The sequence below is a fragment of the Acipenser ruthenus genome, chromosome 12 (genome assembly GCF_902713425.1).
Source record: "Acipenser ruthenus chromosome 12, fAciRut3.2 maternal haplotype, whole genome shotgun sequence".
Classification (NCBI taxonomy): Eukaryota; Metazoa; Chordata; class Actinopteri; order Acipenseriformes; family Acipenseridae; genus Acipenser; species Acipenser ruthenus.
Genome location: NC_081200.1, coordinates 6,466,867 through 6,492,414, shown reverse-complemented (window position 1 = coordinate 6,492,414; position 25,548 = coordinate 6,466,867). Strand labels below are relative to the sequence as shown.

Sequence of the window (25,548 nt, the reverse complement as noted above, 5' to 3'; positions counted from 1 at the left end):
AGGTGGATGATGAAATACAAGGGATTCTCCATTGATGTAAAATACACTATAACAAGCCAAAGGCGATTGATTAAGAGAGACTAGCTATATGGAAGGAACTATTAACAATATGTTGAAATATACATATTTGTATCGTTACAGTACTATTTTATCAATTCAGCTAAACAAGGTGTAGAATAGAGTGTTCTGGATAGATTGGTCTCCCTTTGAAATGGGGTGTGGTTTCGGTGCTTTTAAAGTTTGAGAAAAAGACGCTGTCTTCTTCCTAAGATTACACCGACTTGGGCGAGGTCAGGATGCGCTCGCCAATGCAGTGCTTAGAAGTTCTGTCCTTTTCAGTGCATAAAAACGAGCGAACTGGCCTGTGTACCCGTAGAAATAAGACCAAAATTCACAATAGATGAACGAATTGCTAGTGTCTAATCCGTCATATAAACAATTTGCTCCCGGCTGTCGTGGTGTAAACCAAGCACAAGACGGCAGACCCAGCTAGGAAACTCTACCTCCACAGGACATAATGATCATCTGCGGCTGAGTGTCCAAAAAAAGCCACGGTATTTGCTTTAGCATAACCCATTCCTAAGCATTTCAGGATTGTATAGCAAAGCTCGCTTTGTGTGAGACCACTGAGGTACACTGTCCTGCGGTCCTGATCAGTTTCAATCGCTTGCTTTTATGCAAGATAAAAAGATTCGAAACACCAAATTAACTTGGTACTTGTCTACCAAGAAGTATATTTATACACATATAATTATATTTCATTAAAAAAATTAAAAAATAATAATAAAAAAAAAAGCCCGTATATCTGCTGCTGCGACCAAAGGGGAGCTAGTGATGGTGTTGTGGTATCGCTAACAGGTAGGAGTGATATAGCTAGCCTCAGTGAATGAGTAAGAACGATACGTTCTCTGTGACTGTAAGCAGCGGGTCGTTGTTATTGATCTCCTGGCTGAATGCAGCGTGCTGAAGAAGGTTGCTCCTTTATGGATTTGACTACGGTTTGATTGGTCGGTGTTGCCCATTTACATCAGCGTCCGAACATTTCCAGAAACACCTGGTAAGTCTTCTAGCACAGTTCTGCAATCTTATGATTACAGAACTGTGTCAAAACCTGTAGTTTTGTGTTTGTATGTATGTGTGTGTGTGTGTGTGTGGGGGGGGGGCTTACGGATCCTGTGTTGCATTTGCCCCATGCCAGATATTTGTACATATAATATATTTTCTAGATAAATATGACAGCATCTGTGTCGAGTATCAAGGAGTAGCATTCAAATAATAATTAGGATTTACAAGATAGAACCGACATAGGACATTTTTTTTAAAACAAGCAAAACACTGGTTAAGGAAAATAAAAGGTAATAATGTAAAACTAATATTAAGTGTTATTTGAATCATTAAATAAAATGTAGACACTTTAGCTGAAATATTGTCTTCAGTATCAAAACGTGCTGCAATGCAAATCACACGAGGTGAAAAACACGGACTGCTTTTAGTATTATTTTATGCAAACGGTTAAAGAAGTATAACCGAGTTAAAGCTGACATAACTCTGCTCTAGAACTGTTAGTACACTATACATGTGGATACATGATGACTTTCAGCTAACTTATTCCATCAAATTACAGGCTTCCTTACAAACGCTACCAATGGGAGATTGTGGTTTTGCGTGGATGGTTATGGTGAATTGCACATAAATGCCAAATTAATGTTATATAATACACTGTTTTAGTCTATATTATTATTATTATTATTATTATTATTATTATTATTATTATTATTATTATTATTATTACTGGTGCTTACATTTATCAGAGGCTCCTGGGTGGCATGTTCCAACAAATTGCAGAATTAAAAATAAATAAATAAAAGGAGGTGTTTCTTCTTCAAGTTGTCTTGAGTAATTAGTAACGCCACCAGTAGAGTTTGGAAATCTCAATTTCCCTTTTCAAAAAAAGCAGTTAGCCCAGTCAGGGAAATTGAATGTTTGTCTCTCATTGAAGATCAAGGATCAGTCTGCTTTAGCAGTTAACTTTTGAAGAAGGTGCTGAAAACTTTGGTGATTTTTCTAAGTATTACAGTGCTCCAGATCGGTGGCACAGAAAATATATAATCTTTTAATTTTTTATTTTATTTTATAGCATGCTATATAAACAACAGCCAGTGTTAGAAGTTAACGAATGGAATTCAAAGTTAATTAATGGAATTTAGTAAAGTTGACATTCATGGAATGATTGGCTAAGACAACTTGTTCTTAACAACAGCTTGTTTAGGCAGCGTTTTCCATCCAGCTAAAGAAGGACTTGTAGTCAAAACTTCCTGATATAATTGATTTTGTATACATTATTCACATTTTTGTGTACCTACATTAACTTTTTGATTTTGCACCTTTTGGTACACAGCAGTTTTCCTTTTTAAAATAAAAAAATATATTTTTGTACTGCTACTTGACCAACTGACTTCTATACAAAAAGTAACATCCCAGTGCTTCAAAGAATTGACCGGGTTTACCTTTAAACCCTGGAGCAGCCTCTGTATCAAGCTTGTGAAAGCAACATGGACCAAGACTAGACTTACCAACCATATTCATTTTACGAGGAGCTGTTTAAAGGAAAAGATCATTCCATATATATATATATATATATATATATATATATATATATATATAATTTTTTTTTTTTTTTTAAATTGTATTTCTGTAGGTGCGTTGTTATGGGCAAATCAGAAAGCCAGATGGATATAATAGACAATAACGCGCCAAAATCTAAAAAGAAGTTGCGATGGACATCCCTGGAAATCGGACTCATGACCATAGTGTCTCTTCTCATGATTGTGGTGATCGCGATGGTAGCCTTATATGTAACACAAGGTGGTGGTAAGTACAAATCTAGGAACATAATGATGGCATTTCAACCGCCAAAACAAGGTTTCCTTTCAATTCGATGACAACCGCCAACATACTTATGGGATATGCCTACCTTAGGTAGGTATTCACTGACCTCTTTATGTCAGAGTGCCGATAGGCCCCTTCCTGGGGTGACGTCCTCGGTCCCGCTTACCGAGGGATTAAACAGTGGAAGCTATGTTTTCTTTTGCATCGAAGCCGTGAGGGCGACTGATGCGACCTCGCTGGTTGGTGGTCGTATTCTCTTTCAAGGAACCAGGGTTACGGTAAGTAACCTGACGTTCATTAAGGTGCCTTGTATTATTCTGTCTGTTCATTAAAAAGTAGAAAATCAGAGTTGACAGTATTATTTATATAATGTACAGTAGCCTATAATATATAGGCTGTTGTATTTTAATAAGGACTGTATGCACAAGTAAGTAAATATCACATTAAAACCAAGTTTATATGAAAAGGGTGAATATGATTGATTTCAATGAAACTGTTGTCACTGTATTTGTTCTAAACAAAGGAGGATAGCATATTAAAATGGGTTGTATTTTGTGCCTAGTGAAATAATAGGTGTGTTAGTCCAGTAAAACTGGAACAGATGGCAAACACAGTGCTCTGTGGTGCTAGCCCCACGTTGACTGCATTTTTAATTTTAATGAACAATAAATGTTTAAACATCCTATTGAGGCCTAATGCAAATGCATATAGACCCACAACAGGAATTCCTGTGCTCAAGAAGAATAAACAGTAGGTATAGTCGATTAAAAAAAATACATAGAATAAAGCAAGCTGCTGTGCAAAAACTAAAAGTATTTTAGATAGAAAATTGAGCTTCACTGCCTAGGCCTCTTCAAGCTTATCACACTACTGACAAATAATAGTGTCTGTCATCATCTTTTCTTTTTTTTTTTTTTTTAAATAATTAATATGGTTTTACAAATTATGCATAAAATACATGCATTATGCATGCAGTCCGTTTTATTTGTTAATGAGCACATTTAAAAGTGGTTGCTGACAGGATATAAAACTCCTGCTCGATACTAGCCTGGATAATTTGCTTTAGATTCATATTTCTATGATTTCTTTTTTTACAGATGGTATTTGCAAATCGGCAGATTGCACAAAATCAGGTAAGCGATGCTCTACACCATGTTTTCTGTCTTGCATTATTTCACCTGCCTTTTACACATGACAACCCTGTTTCATTACTCAAATCTTACAGCGGCCCGTATACTTGAAAATATGGACACAACAGCAGACCCTTGCCAAAATTTTTACCAATATGCCTGTGGAGGGTGGTTGAAAAAGAACATAATTCCTGAAACCAGCTCTCGTTACAGCACATTTGACATTCTGAGAGATGAGCTAGAAGTTGTCATGAAAGGTGGGTAGAGTTTCTCAAACCATTTCAAAGCAGTGTCATAAAGTTTTCATGGCGATAAGCATGCAGCTGTTGGTCCAAGTGCATCTTGTCTTGAGTTATCTTTTCTAGCTAGTGTGTGCCGTATTTAATAAACATTTGCCATGGTGCTAAGTTCGCTGGCAGGTGATGTAGGAGAATACATCTCTATTGGGTTGTTTTTTATTTATTAACATTATAATTTCAATATTTTAAGAAGAAAGTTGGAATGCAGCTCTCTACAAAAATTTTAAAAAGTGTGACATCAAGTATTTGCACACTGATGGGTTCAGCAGTGAAAATTCAACAAACACTGGTAACACATGGTAACTGCATTTTGGCACAAGTAACTTATTAGATTAAAATATACACTAATATAGTAAATCAGTAACTATTTGAGGATGTACTAAACATTTAAGTGTGCTTTTACAACAAAAACATCGGCTTGTTCAGAACAGAGTCTAATCATATAACCCCTGAGCTAGAATTTAAATGAAAAGTGCTAGAATTAAGACGGTCATATCAGATACGCTGTGGTTTGAGTAAGGAGAGTCCCCTTTCTTTTACTGTAGTTTTGTTTCTGCAAGTGCAGTTCTGCTTTTGCACAGTTTAGTAAGGAAGTTACTGTTGATCTTGTATCATTTATTCTGAGATGCAGCCATCCATAATTCCGTCCTCCTCATAATACCAAACAGCCGACGAGGGTTTAGCTGCTCAGTGGCTTTATTAAATCACATTTAATAATATCTATTTTTTTCACATCAAACATCAAAGTTTGCCAGCCTCAGTTTGTTCATAAGTTGTCCTCCTTTTGTACAGTGTGTTCAAAGTCTTGAATCTTTCATCTGGGATCTGGATCCTACGGCTATGTAATTAGGAAAATGATTTTCCCAGCACCCAAAATCCAGAAAAACAGCAGGAGAAAGCTACGCATGGCTAATTTGCATATCGACCTCCTCCTTTCCCCTTCATTTCCATGACGTCAGGTGAAAAGAGGGTCTTCTCGAGTAAAATAAACTGAGACCATGGAAACCCAGCGCAAATGAAAATGCTTTTTATATCTTCTTATGAGAAAATGGTGTAAGAAGTGGGAGCAAGTGGGTTCGATATCTGGATCTGACCAAACTGAAAAAAAAAACACATATAAAATATATATATATAATGTAAAATGTAAAGTGTGTTTGAGAAGCAACTATTTGTAACTATAACTGTAACTAGTTACATTTTTTTCAAATGTTTTTAAAAGTAGCACTGCTAATTATTTTATTGTAGCAAATGCAGCATTACATTTGACATTACCTTCCAGTGATATGTTATTGAACAGTAACTGTTAACAGAGGCAAAACATACCACATTATACCATCGAGAGCTGAATTTGAATTTGAACCTCCAGTAAGAACTCTCTGCTGAAAACATTTGACACGAAACCCTTACAGAGAGGATATTTTAATATAGGTACTAAAGCATGGTTTTCAGTTCTGATTCCTACCTCTTATTAGCATCAACAACACTGGTGTTTATTTTGTTGAGAATCCTCTGGTCCTTTAGGCTTTGGTTCAGTACAGAGAGCTTTATGGGATAATCAAATACAGCACGATAAGGTTATATTGCTTCTTGGTACCTAATCACTAATCACTGAGCTATCATTCAAATCCAGTGATAAGGCATCCAGGTACTCTATACTTCTAATAAGAGGTAAGGCGATTGATTTGAAAGAGTTGGTTAACATGCAGGTTGGGTCTTTTTTCTGTTGTGCATTTGTTTATTTATTTCTGTGGGTTTATTTTATTTATTTATTTATTTATTTATTTAAACAGCCATTGATGAAGCTGGTTTCACATATGTTTTAACTTCCCTGTGGCAATAAAATCAAATAAAAACTATCTTAGAGCTTGATCAGATATCCTGTAGGCCTGCATAGCTGGAATTTCCTCCATTAGAATTGGAAATGTAATATTCCTGTGTTTGTGTCAAGTCTGGGTCTCAGTGGCTTTGCAGACAGAACAGTTGCATTATTGCAATTCTTCGTTCAGTACTTTGTTCAGTGGAATATTACATTTATTATTATTAATGAGTCATTTAGTGGACACATTTTATCCAAAGTGACTTACAGAGGCTTGGGAGTGAACTATGCATCAACAACTGCATCTGCAGTCACTTACAATAGGGCCTTGTGTTTTACTTCTTATCAGAAGGACGGAGGACAAGGAGGTTAAATGATTTGCTCAGGGTCACACACAGTGAGTCAGTAGCTGAGCTGGGATTTGAACAGGGAAACGTCTGGTAGCAAGCCCTTTTCTTTAACCACTGGACCACCAAGCCTACATTTGTGGGTAATCAGTGTGCATGGAATGTTCAAGAAGGGGGGGTTACATGTTTGTAGTCATACTAAACCATTAGTTCAAGGTAAAATAATGACTGGCTTCTCCCTTTCAGGCTAAATAAGCCCACAGTAGAACACGCTGCAGAACTCCAGTAAGGGTCGGTCTTTGAGCGATTCTAATCCTAGCATAGGGCACGGTGCCAGCGTGGTTCATGCTGATCTGACACCATGATATTCATAATCCAATCAAACATAGCTGATCTGTAGCCTTTCTCAGGAAGCTCCTGAAACAGTTCCCATACTCGGTTAATTCAAAATAAATTGGATCATAAATAGTGGAAACTGAAGATGCTCAGGCAGATGTATGCATATCACAAAAAAATAAATACATAACTATCGGAAGCTAAACATTTTTAGGCTGCTCTCACTGCATCAGAAATGTTTTTTTCTTCTTCCCAATTGCAGAATAACACATAAAGCCATTGGAGCAGATCTTAATAGTGTAAAGATTACATGAGTCTCAGTCTCTAAAAAAGTCAGCAGTGAGATATTCACAAGATGGGCCTGTTATTGTAACACAGTTTACTAGGTAGCTTCTTCTGCCATGAAAACAGAGATGTAATGGAGACACCTATATGTACTTATGTCTTTACCACATAGTGTGCATGTCTGATTCTGAGGATGTATGGAAGAACCTGTCCATGTACCTTTCCATTTGACGGGTACATATGGTGGATGTAGGTGATCTGGTTGTTCATGATACAGACAGCTCTAATTTGGTATTTACAGCCATAGTGGGCAATGCATGTTACTCATTGCTCTAGCTGAGCAGTGTGATTTGTGTAGGATTTTTATACCAGACACAGTATGGGTAGGAGAATAGAATACTTTGTCCACAGTAATTACAAAGTATATTATTAAATACAAAGCTATGCTAGCTGTTCTTTGCTGAAGTGAAGGTAAGTAACTCCCAACCCCCACATAAGTATGGCTAATGATCTTGCTTTCATTTCATATATATATTTTTTTGTTTCTGTTTTGTTCCATAGATGTTCTTGAGAAACCCGACACGGCAGACATTAGCGCATTGAAAAAAGCAAAGACTCTGTATAAGTCGTGCACAAATGAGAGTGAGTTTCAAAAACATCATTAACTATATTGATCTGTGTTTAGTGCTTGTTTCAGTGGATATACCCAGGGCAGGTCATTCATTTAAACAGAGCTGCTAGCATTCATGGTACCATTAACATATTTCACCCTGTGGTTAAGCCAACCTGTTTAAACTGAACAAATGCACAGGTGAGTGTTTCAGGTGAGTATGGGAGTGGTTTTGTTTGTGCATAATGCTCATTAACCAGCCATGGGGCAGTGTTTCGGCCCTTTCCTTGGAGCAGCTATAGACATTGTATTGCTCTTAATATGTTGTGTTTAAACAGTGCATTGTGTTGTTCTATATCTTACTTTCCTGCAGCAACCATTGAGAGCAGAGGGGGACTTCCATTAATAAATATGTTACCAAAGGTACTCGAATGGCCTGTGGCAAGCGATGATTGGGAAAATATATATGGTAAGGTAACATGTTTGTGTAGAGCACAGAATCCTTTGTACCTTGGATCAGGTATGTTAAAACCAAGGATTATTACAATAATTTAATTCTGTTTGATTTTATCAGGGACTAAGTGGACACTAGAAAACGCAATAGCCGCACTGAATGCTAATTATGGAAAACAAGTCCTTATTAACTTTTTTGTCGGAACAGATGACAAAGCCTCGAATGTTCACATTATTCATGTAAGTTTGAAAAGCAACACATAAAAGATGTATTCAGTAAAGCATTTCTTTTATTTAGCAATTATTATTACTTAATAATTATTTAACTTATATAAATAGTGTACTCTAAAAATAATTGTTTTATAGAGCTATTCATTTTCTCAATTAGAATTGCTTGCATAGCTAATATATATATATATATATATATATATATATATATATATATATATATATATATATATATATATATATATATATATCTTAAGGGTATGTATGTATGTTTTTTTTTATTTATTTTTTTATGTATGATCTCTACCCTGTTATAAAAATTGGGGACATTGTTGGGTCTCACGTGTTGAAGGGTGGTGCATATATGTTCGTACATACATATATACTAGTTATTGGGGTCTAAGGATTTAAACATCTATAAGCATAGTTGTTAATAAACACATTGTTTCTGTTATTTTTCCCGGACAGTTTGATCAGCCTGGGCTAGGTCTTCCTTCCCGGGATTACTATGAATGCAGTGGAGCCTATGAAGAGGTATGTGATTACTCAGTTTACACTGTAAGGCATAGGTATAGTACAGTATTAACATGCTTAGGTGGCCTTAAATGTTTTTGAGATGACCTTGAATGGGTCCGAGGCTCATGGGGAGTGAGATTCTGTGCAGCTTGTTCTTTAAGCGGAAAGGTTATTTTAAGTTAGAGGGTCTGTCAAGGTGTTAGTCTGATAAGAAAAACAGGTACTTCAAATTATGAGGACAGCTCATCACAAAGTTATTTTTAGCTGCAGATAAGATGAGGTCTCGGAATGACTTCAGAGCAATGTTTGCAGTAGCTAAGATAACCAGGAATTAGGGGTAGGATTAAACATCACAATGTGACAGCTGATTCAGTGCTTTGACTGGAAGAGTTAAGTGTATGTTATCTCCCTAGGTTCCCTGCAATCGCTTTTCATCTACAGTATCCAAACTGTACAGTTCATTTACATGTCTTTTTCTTCTGAATTTTCCCCTTCTTGAACGGAATAGTGTACACAGTGAATGATTCACAGACAATGCTATTGCCTTTAACAGTGTGACTACCATAGATGTCTTTGATAAGACTAGCACCACTGGCCTCATGCGTTTCATATGTGCAGGGAGGTGCACCCAGGAGCTCATCTGTATTACTATCGTCACATTAAATGTTAAATTAATTTCCCACAGTTAAGCTGTATTATTTTTATTTATTGCTATTACATTTCAAAATAAATTATTAAAAAATAATTAGATCACACTCAAATGGGTGTCTAATGGCCTGTTTAAGACCAGTGGACTATCAACCAAATCATTCCTCATTTTATCACTTTAGTTGGCAATGCATCCTAATAGTGGAATATGTTATATTTTGTAGATTTTCATTTCTTGCTGTATTTAAGGGTTGTTTGGTTGAAAACGTACACAGCAGAGGTTCTGTGTTGAAAAGGATGTTTCTCACTGTATTCCACCCCTTGTACCAATATTACCACGAGCCTGACTCCTTGATTAGATTCCTACAACAAGCAATCTTAAACCATCCACGAGTGATTCTCCAGTGATAGATCCAAAACAGCCCCCAATAAGAAAGCAAACTCTGGGGATTCAGATTAGCAGGGCCTCTCCCAGTATTGACTAATTACGAGCTGAAATTCACCTCCCACTGTTCAGCTGCTAGCATTAAACAGTATATGGTTTCCTTTAGGTTGGCTACTTGATTGCATGCACTCTCCAACATAGGAAATTCTGTCAGTTTATATATTTTTTTACTTGCCCATATTTGGGCTATTCTCATTTCCTATTTTTTTTTTTAGGGCAGAGCTTTTGCAGTGCCACAGTAAATAATTAGTCATAATTATATGTACTGTATACTTGTATTTATTTCCCTTAAGAATAATCCAGGGGATTATAAGAATTATAAGAAGGCTTGGAAACCCTTTGGAATGAGGTTAGATTTAAACAAACAAACAAAAAAGTTAAAAAAGAACAGATCTATTGATCTGTCACATGTGAAATCACATAAACACTGTTCAGTTATTTAAATTAGAACAAAGACTGACAGTTGATCTCCATGCTTCTTTCTTTTCTTGCAGGCATGCACCGCATATGTAGATTTTATGATTGATGTTGCAACACTGATACGCAAGGAGAAGAACCTGCCAGTCAATGAATCCCTCATCAGAACTGAGCTGGAAAGAGTTATGGACCTAGAGAAAAAAATTGCTAATGTAAAAAAAAAAAAAAAATAAATAAATAAGTATTTCAGGTTAGATGTACGAACAGATAGATAAATACCGGTGAATGTAACAAGGAATAACACATTTGTTTAAAGCTGATGAAAATAATAGCAGGTACATTTTATTTTGTTATGTTTTATGATTCTTATCTACGTTGTAGGCTACTGCGAAAACAGAAGACAGAAATGACCCCATTCTGTTGTATAACAAAATGGAATTAAATGCTATGGGGAGTAACTTTTCATTACAAGTTGATGCACAGGTAAGTGGACTTCTGCAACTTGTTACCTGTTTGAGGTTTAAACTTCAAACACACACATGTCTATACCAGATCTCTAAAAATAAGTTTCAAGACTAACACAGTTTCATTTTCTTTATTACAGCATTTCAACTGGACACGTTTTACCAATACAATCATGGGAGCTGTGAATATTTCCCTAACAGGGCAGGAAAATGTTATTGTTTATGCCCCAGAGTATCTTAGGAAACTAAAGCCTATTCTTTCTGACTACAGTGCAAGGTACGTAGGCTGACGCATTTGTGTATTCAGACAAAAGTACAGCACTGTGCATTTCTTAACACAGTTCTTGTTTATTCAATACAGGGATATTCAAAATTACATTGTGTGGCGCCATGTAATGGATCTAGTTAACAGTCTAAGTTGTGTCTACAAAGATACAAGAAAAGCCTTCCGTAAGGTAGGTTACCTTTTAGGTTCATTTGACTAACCCATGCATGTGGTTATCAAAAGTCATATCCAGCTGCTTGCAGTTTCTGATCCTATGTGAAGTAAGGTATCCACAGCAAAAATACACAGGCACTAATTATTACCATTATTGACAGTGTTTCAAAGGCCTCCTAACCCCAATCCACAGAGGTTTGTTCTTCCAGTGCAGGGTGATAATGACAATGTCAATATTTGCTCCTCATGTTACACTGTCCTGAGCAGGCTCTTTATGGAACAACATCTGAAACTGCAGTTTGGCGTCAGTGTGCAAACTATGTGAACGGCAACATGGAGAACGCGGTCGGAAGACTCTATGTAGAGGAAGCCTTTGCTGGAGAAAGTAAACACATGGTAAGTTTAGCATCAAGGTGTTTCATGACTTCAGGATGAGCAGGGTTCCTTAGGTCAGTGTTTTATTGAACTAGTTTCATCCTGTCTAATGGGTGACCTGTGGTGTCGTTTGTTGTCATCAAACAGCAATGTTTGACTGCCTGTGAATCAGAGCACAAGTGAGACAGATCTGCAGCACAGCTCATAATCACTGTGACCCTTTGCTCAGTAAGGGCAAGAGCATGTTGGTTGTCCACAATTTGCTACAGCCAAATGTACAAGCAGAAAATCGAACATGTCAAACTGCCCTTCTGACCTGTACAGGACCCATTTGTTAAATGGCTCCCCACAGTTCTTTTCAAGTTGTAGAAAATGAGACCCTTTTTGAAATCACCTCTAATATGATTCTGTCTATGAGGGGAAGAACCCTTTTAGCTGATCCGTGTTTATCAAATCCCGGATTCATAGGCCAATTCTGTCTCAAAACATTATCAGATTTATTTATTATTTATTAATATCCTTATTTCATGCCATAGCCAAATTCTAACACATTAATTTGAGTGGATCCAGTAAAATGGTACAGCTTTTCAGAAATTGTGCAGTAATACAATATATATATATTTTTTTAAATCTAGGTTGATGAAATGATTGCTCAGATTCGAGAAGTATTCATTCAGAGCTTGGATGAAATTAAATGGATGGATGTGGAAACCAAAAGAAAAGCTGAAGAAAAGGTTAACCACTGATATTAATTTAATCTACCACGTCCTATTGGTTGGAATGCATTGACAGTGACCTGGAATCTAGGTTTTTCAGTTGTTAGAATTTGTCTTCTCAAAGTCTTTCGCAGTGGCTTTTTTTCCATTTGCTGTTCTGGCCATCATTGCTGTAATAGTAATATAGAAGAGTTGTAAATGAGAAATGTGATTGTGAAGTAAAAAAAAAAAAAAAAGAAAGTTATTTAGACAAGGTACGCTTTGTCTCAAAATCTTGAATGCCTGTTTCATAAAACATGCTACGTGACTCAGAATGGTTCCAGAACCATACACTTGACTGCAACAACAAAATATACATTAACCAACTGTAAATTGCACTGTATCTGAAATCAGCTATGCTGGTTTATTGATTAGCAACCTGGGGTTAGTTGACAGGGGTCTGCTGTTAGTGTAGTAGTGTATGACTTTAGTCAGTTTTCATCTAGACTGGTGATAAGACTTGGCAACAGTGTTTCACTGCTGGATAATGGAATTCACTGTGGATTCTATCTGTATTGTGCTGCTGGCTAAGCTTCCTTTAATAGGGACATTCATATGCCACACATTTTTTTCAGTTCCTTGATAATTAATAAATACAAGAAGGAAATAAGGGAACGTGTTTTAGATTCAGATTTCCCAAATTTCCAATGCAATGCTTGCACCCTTTTCAAAAAATAAAAAAACAACAAGAGCACTAATTTGTCGGCTCTTATGTGTAGGCTAGTTAATTAGAACGTATTGTTTATTGTTATGTAAGAAATGAAGCTTCAATAGACTCTTGTCTGTCTTCTTTATTGATCAAAAACAGATGTAGTTAGTGCAGCACTAAAACTCCTGAACCAGCTTTATCGACAACCTGTTATTACTATATATGTTTTTTTTATAACTGTGCCAATTAGCAAATTTATTATTATTATTATACAAGGTGAGTAGTAGTTTTTCTATTCATTTCAGTGTTTTACAGTCTTATTATACACCAACAAACTGTGCAAAAGCAGAATAACGATGAGCGACATAAATTTAGTAAGAAATTGCCTCAGCCACATGCTCTCTAGGATGTTAGGCAGTGTGGACTGATGAACCTCAGAAAGCAGAGGCTCCTGAGTGATGAGGAAATCACCCAACTTTCCAATGTTATTCTCAACACTTCTTCAATTGTTTAAAATAAACACTGCTAGTCCTACAATTCCTGTTTGATATGTCACCATATAAGAAATAATATAGACCACAGCTAAAGGCTGTAATTTTTTTGTGGGTTTCTGGAGACACTGATAAATCACCAGAAACCCATGGCAGAATTACAGCTTTATAATGCACAGTTGGGTGTATTATTATTATTATTAGTAGTAGTAGTAGTAGTAGTAGTAGTAGTAGTAGTCGTATTAGTATTACTACTATTATTAATAATAGTAATCCAGAGAGTTTGCTGATCCTTTTTCATTTTTTGTAGGCCAAAGCCATAAGAGAGAGGATTGGATACCCAGAGGATATCAAAGATGATGCCAAACTGAATAATCAGTATAAAGATGTGAGTTTGAAATAATATACATCAACAGACACAATGTGGTACAGCGGTGGTGTGGTTAAGATTACATTACCAAACAATATCTGTAAAGTAAATGGTTATTGCAACTGCAAAGAGGGCAAGGTTTGTTTTCTCCTGTAGTGTGGCATGACTCTGACAGTACGTGCTCAAGTCATGCTGTAATCTGTACAGATAAGATGTTCAAGTGTGCAGTAGTTACATGTTGGGCATACCAACTGTTTTTAAGTTTAAATTGTGTTATTTTTGCATTTTAATTGCACTAAATATCAGTAATTGTTTAAAAGAGTTTCAGTTTTGAATTGAAAGCAATAGGCTTTTGTTGGCAAGAAAACAAAAGCAAAACCTGACTTTACAATCGCCTAAACTAATCTGCCACCTTCTCTTACCAGCCAAACCACTGAGTAAGCAGCCATAGCCCCTCCCATCCTACTTGGGGCTGGTTGGGCTTGGACTTGCTTGATGTTTTTATAAATGGAGACCACCAAAAGAAATACATCTGATCTTGTGTCTCTAAAACAAACCCCATATACCCTGGAAATGAGGAATTCCCAATACAAATAAAACAACTAGGAATAGTTTGAGCTCTCCAATGCAATGCTGATTGAGTTGTTTTTCAAACCCAGGATACTGCCCTAAGCTCTGTGGAGTAGGTGTTCAGCCCATAGAAAAACCCTTTCCATACAGCAGCAGCAGAGCTGTTTGTTTTGACATTTGAAAAATTGCTGCTAGTTTGTGCCTGCTGGGATGTCGCATATGTTTTAGCTTTATGGTAGTTCCAAGGAATAAGGCCTGTGTGAGGATCAAAGCTAACCTCTGCCTTTACGGCCTTCCATTTTAGTTAAACTACAAAGTGGAAGAACACTTTGAGAACATTATCCAGAACCTGGAATTTGGACAAAAAAAGCGTCTAAAGAAACTGGGAGAGAAAGTTGACAAGGAAGAGTATGTATCTTATTTCTTTACACATCCTATACATTTTGAAGTACAACTCAATTTTTTATGCCATACAATGTGTATTCAAAACTCCCAACACATCAAGATATCTGAATAAGTATTTTGCTAATATAAATATCAACTGACAAAAATATACTTACGAACACTGTTTTAAAAATAGAAAAGTTTACTGATATAGATGTAAATAATCCCTACAATTCATTTAAAAGAGGGTGGATCTAAATATGTTGGCGACTCTGTGATATTTTACATACAGTTATAGAGAGTCTTTTATATCCATGTTTTAGCTGCCATGTTTTTTTTTTTTTGTGGTTATGAATAGGATACATCATATTGACTAACCAGCACAAGCGTGACCAAGTTTTCTTTCTTATGGTCCAATATGTTACATAGAGTTAAATTACTTTTCTTGTAATATCTCCAGGTGGATTACTGGAGCAGCAGTTGTTAATGCTTTTTACTCTTCTGGCAGAAACCAAATTGGTAAGTCTGTGTAACGTGCAGGGTTATGATGTTCCACTTTGTTTTCTCAGCTTTTTTTAATTTGTTAAGAGTGGCTGTGAAGCATGTCAGTCAGTGAAGCACACAGTTGTGAAGCACAGCATTCATTTAGGGTAGTTTCAAATTGTATTCTTCTTTTAAACAGATGTGATAACATTTCTTGGATGTGCACAGTAGCACTTGATCTTTTGTAAACCTGTATTTTAATTTTCTTATGACATGTTTTCACAATTTGTTGACCAGCCCTTGCAGGTTATTTGTTGACCAGCCCTTGCAGGTTATATATTAACACCTACTGTGTTAATCTACAATGGGGTGAGGTTTCCTGTGCCAAATCAGCAGTAATAATCTGTAAGCACTGCTTTTTGGTGTTATTATATAATGTGTCAATGACTAAGTTAATGAGTAGTAATTTAGGTAAGGCAGCGTGATTACGTTCATGTCTGTTAGCATTTATAGTGTAAGCTAATGACTGTGGAATCTGATGCAAAGGCATTATAATGTGCTTCATACTGTGGATTTCATATAACGTTCAAAACTGGTAAACATCACTTTGAGTAAATGAGTGGCAATTTAGAAAAAGCAGGATGCATCTGCCTTTAATAAAGTTTAAAGTGCAATTGCATAGCTCCTTGGCGTAGGGGGTTTAGCCTCACAGATTACTTGGAAAGCTGGAGCACATACAGCATATAAATGATACACCTTCACCCCTGTTATTATATCTGAGAACTCAAAGCTTAGATAAAATAAACAAATCTTTCTCCTTTCTCCCAGAGTTTTTTATTTTTATGGAATACTGAAGCCTCTTGAATTTTAAATATTTACAATTTCATGACGTCTCAATAACGGAATTAGAGGTTTAATGTAAAATAATCAAAATTAATTTAAGCCTGTAAACATATTGGAGACAAATTGCCTGGTTAAAATTAGTGGCTAATGCTGCATTCACAAACAGACTGTTTTAAGAGGCACTTAAAACTCTCTCAGGGCACTTAAAATGTTCCCAGTGAGCTTTCTGGGGTCACTTAACATTCTCACACTGCAACCCCTCAGCACTTCAAAGTTCGTTTGAATGTAGCAGGGGTCTACATTGTGTATTTTTGGGTTGCTAGAATTACATTCACATATGGAAGAGACATAGGCTGGGTGTGAACCAGCAACAATACACTCCTGAGCGTCTTAACTGCTGTACAAAATAGCCAGGCCTGTCTGCACAAGCAGTTATAGATCTTTTAACCTGGTCTCAATCCCTGACTCCAGTACATCTGTTAAACATGTTTAATGTGAAAATGTGTGTCATCGAAGTCTCTATGTATCCTTATTCCCAGAATTCCATTATTATTAGTATTATTATTTTTTTGGTAAATAACATTATTATTATCTTTGGTAGTTTTTCCTGCAGGAATCCTTCAGCCACCTTTCTTTGGCAAAGGTCAATCAAATTCTTTAAATTATGGAGGGATTGGCATGGTTATTGGCCACGAGATCACTCATGGCTTTGATGATCATGGTAAGACTACAAATCATGTTTTTTATTTATTTAGTGCAGATTTTTTTCCTCCACTCCACTGCAATCACTTGACCACTTACCACAGCTATTCCTGCTGACAATATGCACACCCATATGAACAATGAACCTGCTTTTACCTTTTCCAACTCATGGGAAGCTTGTATTAACACACTTTTTTCACAATTTGAAATAGCCAATTGTATTATTTTGGGCTCAGCTCACCGCTACCACCCCCGCACTGACTCGGGAGTGGCAAAGACGAACACACGCTGTCCTCCGAAATGTGTGCTGGCAGCCGACCGCTTCTTTTCACTCTGCAGGACCGCCATGCAGGCGCCTCAGAGCTACAGCGTCGGAGGACAACGCAGCTCTGGTCAGCCCTCAGGCGCCCGGTATGCGGTGAGCCGAGGACACCCTGGCCGACCTAAGTCCTCCCCACGGGCAACGCTCGGCCAATTGTGCACTGCCCCTTGGGAACTCTCGTCGATGGTCGGCAGTGGAATAGCCTGGACTTGAACCGGTGGCCTCCAGGCTATAGGGCCTATCATGCACTCCATGCGGAGCGCTTTTATCGGATGTGCCACTTGGGAGCCCCCACACTCAGTTTTATTTGTATAGAACATTCCAAGTTGCACAGTCGAATCTCAATCCCTACATTCTGTACAGAGTCCTCATTTCTGTGTAAAAGCTGATTAAATCCTTGACGTTTGCTAGGGGCTGACCTTTAGTATGATTTCCAAGAAAATATTGATTCCCTTTCAATTCGAAGATGACCAACAACCAATACTTTTGGGATATGCCTACCACAGGTCAGGTATTTACTGCGCATTTTATGTCAGAGCTGCCGATAGGCCCCTACGGGGTGTGACATCCTCGGTCCCGCCCACCGAGGAAATAAGTAATCACTCAATCAGGTCGGTAAGGTAGGTATAACTAACCTCTCCAGTTGCATGAGTCTTTGTAAATGAGCTCTTACTTCGAGTTTTTCTGTTAGTTCCCCTGCAATTTATTGCTGGAAGTTGGCTTGCCACTTCCCTGGAATCGGAAACTCTGCTTCTGAGGACTGAGCTTGAAACGCTGCACAACTGCGCTCCGTTTAAAAACATTGCTTGACGACTGTAGTCTTCTTTTTCTAACCCTAAAGCATCTGCTGTCTGTGTGTTTTTTCCTCTGCTTTTTGCAGCTAATAATAATAATAATAATAATAATAATAATAATAATAATAATAATAAAAGAGAGACAGGTATTACTTCACCAGGACCCAGCTCTGCCGCACCCACGGTTGAGTCGACGCCGCTGAGGTGACTCGGCCCACCCACTCGTTGTGCGCGGCCTAAAAAAGAAAAAAGACCCTACCCTTAAGCTTCTGCTATGTGTGAGTGTGTGTGTGTCTGTTTTTTCACTGCCTTGCAATTTAAAAAAAAAAAGTGTGCTTCCTTCACTGGGTATGATTCCAGCCCACTGTAGAGTAGACTCCACGCATGTGTTACTGCACGCGTTCAAGACTAGACACCCAGCCCAGTAACCTCGGTGCTTATGCCTCTGGTGATCGGTGCCCTCAGTGCCGTCGGTGCTTCGGCACCCTGCTTCGGGGCCGCCCGCAAGGATGGGAGACGTGGGGCCCCAGCACAACAGTGCTACAGTAGGCAGTTCCAAAGAAGTCACCCTAGGCAGCCTCCAAGGCAGGCTTCACCCCAGCAGCGGCCCAGAAGGCTTGTGGCCTCAGACCCACCCATTCTCACAACACCAGTTGCAATACTGGCGCAATTGCACCTCAGACTCTTGGGTGCTCCCCACCGTACAAACCGGTTAGGCACTGCAGTTCCGCGTGAGGCCTCTTCCCTTTCGAGGGATCACAGTTACATCCGTGAGCGACCTTCTCCAGGTTTTGGCCCTCTTGGTACTTTCTACTGCCAAAAAAGACGGTGGCCTCACCCTATACTAGACCTTAGACACCTCAACGGGTTCTTGAAGGAGAGGAGGTTCCACATGGTCACACATCACCACATCCTCCAGTCCGTTCGGCCGGGCGACTGGTTTACCACTGTGGACTTAGGATGCGTATTTTCACATCCCTATTCGTCCCGCACACAGGACATATCTCCACTTCGCCTTTCAGGGAAGCATCATTGAGTTTTCCATGCTGCCATTCGGCCTCTCCTTAGCCCCCCACATGTTCTCAAAGTGCATGGATGCCATCCTAGCCCCCTTGCATTTGCAAGGAATCAGGGTGATGAATTACCTGGATGACTGGTTGATTTGTTCCCAGTCACAGGAAGGGGTCTCACCCTCAACGAGGCCAAAAGCCAATTAATACCGGTGCAAAGTTTGGTTTACTTGGGTCTCCGGATGGATTCTCTTACAATGCAAGCCTACCTGTCAGACAACAGAGTGGCCGCCATTCACAACTGTCTAGCCCTGTTTCAACACGGATCCACAGTACAATTGGTGTTGTGCCAGAAACTATTGGGTCTGATGGCTGCAGCTTCATAAGCCATCCAGCTAGGGTTACTCCACATGCGCCTGATTCAAGCAAGGCTCAATGCCTTCTGGCTACATCCCAAATGCGGCAGACACCGTCAGTGTATGCTCGGAAGCCCTGCACTGGCAAGCCTCTCACCTGTGCGAAGGTGTAAGGATGTCAGGTAGTGATGACAGATGCATCCAACTCGGGTTGGGGTGCGGTCTGGGCAGGCAGAGGAGTCCATGCGTCCTGGTCGGGTCACTGGACATCCCTGCACATACTGCGAGCAGTCTACCTTGCTCTTCAGCATTTCTTTCCCGTGCTCCAGAGAAGACATGTCCTTGTCCGCACGGACAACATGTCTATAGTAGCATATGTCAACCGCCAGAGAGGACTTCGGTCCCCTTGGTTGCACCGCATAGCCTTCCAGCTATTGACCTGGGCAAAGAGGAATCTTTTATCCCTCCGGGCTGTTCATCTCCCTGGAGTAGTGAATTGGGCGGCAGACCTCCACTCGAAGGAGGGTCCTCGTCCGTCAGAATGGCGACTCCACCCTCAGGTGGTAGAGCGCATTTGGGAAAGGTTCAGGAGGGCCCGAGTCGATCTCTTTGCCATGGCAGAGACAACTCACTGCCCCCTACGGTTCTCCCTCCACCGCTGTGACTGCCCACTAGGCTTCAACGCCCTAGCCCACGAGTGGCACAGGAAGCTCTTGTACGCATTACCGCCAATACCGTTGCTCCTGGCCTTCCTAGAGAAAGTTCGGAGAGAAGAGCCGACAGTTCTCTTGGTGGCGCCCAGATGGCCGAGGTTTGCAAACCTTTGCCAGCTGCTGCAAGGCCAGCTCTGGGAGATTCCGCTGCGCATGGATCTCCTCAGTCAGGCAAGAGGCACTCTCTGGCACCCAGAAAAGGGTAGACTTCAGCTGTGGGTCTGGCCCCTGAACGGGACCATCTGTCCACCTTATGGCTCTCAGGCGCATTTGTCAGTACACTGCAGAATACTAGGGCCCCCTCCAGAAGGTCGTTGTACGCCTATAAGTGGAGGTATTTCCCAAACTGGTGTATGGCTAGAGGTCATGATCCCATTTATTGCTCTATAGCAATCATTTTACAGTTTCTGCAAGACTTGCTAGTGGAGGGTAGATCCCCCTCTATGCTGAAAGTGCACCTAGCAGCCATATCTGCATGCCATGTCCCCATTGACTCAGTGTCCCTGGCGCTCATATATTAGCAACCCTTTTTCTAAAGGGCGCTCAGAGGTTACGTCCTCCTAGAAAGGACGTCCTCCCCGAGTGATGTCTAGAGGTATTGGAGGCTGTCACTAAGGCCCTGTTTGAGCCTATACATTCCTACTCTCTATGAAGACAGCCTTTTTGTTAGCCATCACCTCTACTAAGCGCGTTAGTGAGCTACAGGCTTTGTCAGTGCACAGCTCCTGTATCCGCTTTCCTCCCTAAGGTGGTTATGGCTTTCCACATGAATCAATCAGTGGAACTAGAGGCTTTCCCTTCCCCTCCTTTTTTCTGAGGGGGATCGGAGATTGAATTCCCTCTGCCTGGCATATCCCAAAAGTATTGGTTGTTGGTTGTCTTCTCTTTCAGGGAACTGGGGTTACATCTGTAACCCATCGTTTTCTACATTCAAGTTAATATGAACCAGATGTCTTGAATATATTTCCATTTTCTGAGCTTTGAAAGGATAGTACTCCTGTACCGTACTTAATTAACACCAGCTGTCTTATTCATGTGACTAGCATTACAAATAGCCCCCCCCCCCCCCTCCCTTTCTCCACTGTAACTAATCTTCTCAACATGAATCTACCAGTGATTACCATAGAACTGTGGGGGTCTATTTTAATAATCAAAACAATTGTGGATCTAAATACTGCTAGCCTTTAACTATATTAATGTATCAGGTGCTTCTTACACCCAGACTTAATTTACTGCCCCTCTTACTAACTTACTAAAAAAATAAAGTCTTAACTTTTCTTCAGGCTAGCGGATTTGTAACATAAATATGGCTTCTAAAAGCAGAATCATTCTGTTCCACTCCAAAGTCAAAGTTTGTTTGTTAAATTAAATTAATAAAAGCATTGATCACATTATATGTATGTGATTCCAAGACATCTGCTATTTGGTTCAAATTCCCAGACACAGTGTCCTGTTAAATTTTCATGACAGGTAGACATTTTGACAAAGATGGAGATCTCACTGACTGGTGGACCCAGCAGTCTGTTGCAAGGTTTAAAGAACTTTCCCAGTGTATGGTGCATCAGTATGGAAACTTCTCGTGGGATCTGGCTGGAGGACAACATGTAAGTTTAGTTTGTAATCCCAGTGAAACAGCTGCACACCGCAATATATAATGTTGATTATATGATGCTGACATTTTCTTAATTATCCACTATGAAAAGTTACCCCCAGACTGAAGTTTACTAACATGATGAAAACATATAGGGAGTGTAAACACACCTGAAAAACAGAACAGTATCTATTGCACGAACATGACTCATATACACCAGCCACAAGCAAAACCAGAAATAATGAGTTTACAACCCAGTGATAACGTAGAAGAAGTGACGTGAGAGAAAACATCATATTCCAAGCTTTAACGTTGTGGTCATGATGGGTCACCCAGACTGGTGATTTGATAATTACTCAGTTCACATGACTGTGGTTAGGGAGTGTCTGTGTAGAACAGACCACTCAATTCAAATGAATGAGTAGCAAGAATTTACTACACTAAAATTCTGTCCCCAAATGGAGACCTGGGCTCTCCTTTTATGGGATGTGGCTCCAGCCACATTTTCACATGTTTTTGGCAGGGAGGAATTTACCCCATCCCTGCCAACCACCACCGAACACCAATAAATATACATGGGCAGAGCTCTCGCTCTGCCACACTTACATTTCAGTGTTAGTTCTTATTGTAGTTTGCTGCTAATTATTTGTTGGATTAGTAACATGTCAAGTGAAACTCTTATATACATTTTAAGCAAAATGTTGTTTGATCTACAGCTGCCATTGTGATAAATGAGTCAATTAGTTACGATCACTTGAAAGTCATTAAATTGCACTGAATTCCTTCTTAAACACCAAGGAGCAAAAACTGGCATTAATCTCTCTATAAGATTTAATTCTCGTTGTGGGAAAAATAATTTGGATCCCCTCAAAGGATTAGAATGGTATAAAGAATTCAGACAGCCTGCTACTCCCTGCATTTTTATGTTTGGTTGGGTCTTTCAGAGAAGATGGTTTCAGGGAAAACAGCTGCTGTCAGGTTTTGTAATGCTTCTAGGAATGAGTAATATGGGTTGTATAACTGGGGGCATAAAGAATATGTTAATGTACCTGGTGTGCTTTCTTTTAACAGCTCAGCGGCATCAACACCTTAGGAGAGAACATTGCAGATAATGGAGGAATCAGACAATCATACCAAGTAAGGAACGGCCCCTTCATTTCAGTGAAATATCCCTGTTTAAGAGACTTGCAATGTGAAAATGAATGTAATTTAAGAGTAAAAGAATACCATTGTAATTTCAGAAAGTGTGATCATGGCATCAGTATTGACCTATTTTGGCAATATTTAGTGGTCAATAATTGACCACTAAATATTGCCAAAATAGGTCAATACTGTAGGAAACAGATAAATGAATAGAAGAATATAGAAAATAAAGAAAGCACAAAGCCAAAGACAACTTCAGAGAGGAATAAACCAATTCTAAAGGTATCAAACCAGTATGAACCAACTGTGTTGCTCGTTGGAGCTGTTCATTTTTTGTTCTGAGTAGTATCTTGCTCATTTTATGTAGGTACAATTATTGGTTGCACTTTCAATTACAGCGCATATCATGTTATAATATCTGAATAACTTCCAGCGTTTCCTGCTCTTACATAGTAACTATTGGTGGAATAATTATAATTGGGAAATGGTATGTGTAATGGTGTTACCTTGCAATTACTTTAGGTAACAAAATATGTCTACAAGGTTATTTTGATTGTAATTATCCAGTTTTTGCATTGTAAGGCTAACAATGCATTGTAATCTACCCAATTATTGTATGGCTATTCCTACAGGAATTGTACTCTTGAACTGATAAAATAAAGTTCCTAAAATTGTATTTGATCAACAGATTACAATGTCTTGGGCACAAACTCCTTTGTGGTTCTTCTTCACTGGAATATTATAAAAACTTTTTTTTTTTTTTTTTTCCAGGCAGTTCTTATCTGGATTTTGCAATGAAAGCGAGTTTAACTTCAGTTAGAGTACAGGGGTTCATGTTATTCTTATTTAAAGATTGTTTTAAGTGGGTTACCCTGTAAATGAGCATTGCTTCCTATTCACATTGTTTTGTTTCATTGGTGTTTCAGAATACACATAAATAGAACTCTATGAGCTTGCACAAGGATACTTTTCAAAAACTAGTAAAGTCCAGAGGAAACTCTTCATTTAGTTAACATTTTGACATGTGTGTAACCTAACAAGCTTATTATCCTTGGCCTTGCATACAACACACGAGCGAGACAACTGGCACCTCTGTAATTATAGTTGTTGTTAAAAAGAAAACAAGCACTCAAAACTTTGCATCATGAAGGTACGATTTAAAAGAAGCTAGTCTGCTTAAAAAAATAATCCTTGTGATATTTTCCTACACGTCTCCAGCCTGATGCATCATATATTCATAAAACAAAGTAATTCATTTATTATCTATTCCATGGTGCTATAGTCCAGCTATTCATCTACGTTTTCCTCCTTAAAATACCCCGGGGAACATTGGCTATCATCTTAAAGGCTCTGATTAATCGTATATTGTAACTGCATTTTCAGGCATACCAAAATTACATTAACAACCATGGCAAGGAAGACCTGCTACCAGGTATTGACCTGAACCACAAACAGTTGTTCTTCCTCAATTTTGCACAGGTAAGAGGTTCTATGCAGTGTCACTTGATATGTGTGGTTTGCTAACCTGCTGTCCTATTGCTGCACTTCCTATAAATCTCAATGGTAGATATGCCTGCGAGTCGCTCTTCTTTCAAGTAATTTCTTTGGGATATGAATCATGTATGCTTGCGCTCCCATTCTTGTATGTTGTAGGACAATTATGTTGCTATATGTGTCCCTGTAATTATAATGTGCTACTTAATACACTAAGAAGATATAATTGCAGTGCACACTGCAGTAATGAAGCTATAATTACTATGTGTATGTTTAGCCCAGTAAAGGAACAGTTTGGTTTTTATGTTATATTATAGCAACGAGAGCTGTTTGTAGACTCAATTGTTGGTGTTTGGAAAGTGTCTAATTGTTGGTGTGAGTGTGATAAGCAAAATGAATGGGTTTCTGCCATGCTGTACCTGTCCTAGCAGTGATGATTGAAGAAACATGTTTCATGGGAAATTAAATATCAATGTCTCAACCCGGTCATTGTGTATTGGACATCAATTGATTAAGTCCTGTGACAGATTGCTTATTAAATGGTTTTTAAATGTACGATTATCAATTATTCAGGGATACCACGATGCCTAGTGAGTGTGTCGTTTATTTAGATCACACTTGGACTTTTATTTTCCTTCAGTAAAGCCAATTTTGATTTTGGTACCAGTAATAATTATCTGCTAAATCAATTGTCATCTTGTGCATATGTTTGGATTTCCTGAAGAACTAAATACATTTGCCTTCAATTGCAGGTGTGGTGCGGAACATACAGGCCAGAGTATGCTGTCAACTCTATAAAAACTGATGCGCACAGTCCTGGCAAATTCAGGTCAGTTCTATGAAGTTTAAATTAAAGCAAGGCAAGCTTAGTAAACATAGTGTAGCAAATCTGTAGTTAGTGTTTGCTGCGTGGGTTCATTTGAAAAGAAGGCCAATACAAACCTTTAATGAAAAATGTTTTATTTCACAAACAGCGATACAGACACAAACACACACACACACAATACACTCGCTCATCATCCTAGGAAGCCCCTCCCAATTTCTGCAGGTTTGTCACAATAAAGGTAAGTGGAATACTGAGGAAAACCTAAACATACACATTGCCACACAGCACAGATAATATGTTATAATTATGCAACATATAATTAGCTATCCAAATTAAAAATCAATTCAATAAATCT

At 38.6% G+C, this 25,548-nt stretch overlaps 1 protein-coding gene across 4 annotated transcripts in view; it reads left to right on the top strand.

Annotated features, from left to right (window-relative positions):
• Nucleotides 1-282: 282 nt before the first annotated feature.
• LOC117417256 (neprilysin-like) overlaps nt 283-25,548 on the top strand; it is a 26,735-nt gene continuing 1,469 nt past the window's right edge. Inside the window, exons 1-22 of one of the 4 annotated variants that reach the window (XM_034029245.3) lie at nt 290-1,057; nt 2,699-2,871; nt 3,987-4,022; nt 4,115-4,276; nt 7,664-7,744; nt 8,086-8,181; nt 8,287-8,405; nt 8,862-8,927; nt 10,497-10,631; nt 10,801-10,902; nt 11,024-11,160; nt 11,245-11,338; nt 11,590-11,718; nt 12,333-12,431; nt 13,903-13,980; nt 14,837-14,940; nt 15,377-15,435; nt 16,844-16,963; nt 21,610-21,743; nt 22,802-22,867; nt 24,257-24,352; nt 25,120-25,196. In XM_034029245.3, the coding sequence (XP_033885136.1) occupies nt 2,709-2,871; nt 3,987-4,022; nt 4,115-4,276; nt 7,664-7,744; nt 8,086-8,181; nt 8,287-8,405; nt 8,862-8,927; nt 10,497-10,631; nt 10,801-10,902; nt 11,024-11,160; nt 11,245-11,338; nt 11,590-11,718; nt 12,333-12,431; nt 13,903-13,980; nt 14,837-14,940; nt 15,377-15,435; nt 16,844-16,963; nt 21,610-21,743; nt 22,802-22,867; nt 24,257-24,352; nt 25,120-25,196 (2,153 nt within the window). In that variant the 5' untranslated portion in view covers nt 290-1,057; nt 2,699-2,708. Of the gene's footprint in view, nt 1,058-1,940; nt 2,056-2,698; nt 2,872-3,986; nt 4,023-4,114; nt 4,277-7,663; nt 7,745-8,085; nt 8,182-8,286; nt 8,406-8,861; nt 8,928-10,496; nt 10,632-10,800; nt 10,903-11,023; nt 11,161-11,244; nt 11,339-11,589; nt 11,719-12,332; nt 12,432-13,902; nt 13,981-14,836; nt 14,941-15,376; nt 15,436-15,696; nt 16,809-16,843; nt 16,964-21,609; nt 21,744-22,801; nt 22,868-24,256; nt 24,353-25,119; nt 25,197-25,548 lie in introns of those variants that run through there. The other 3 variants (XM_034029246.3, XM_034029247.3, XM_059034432.1) reach the window with 3 other exon arrangements.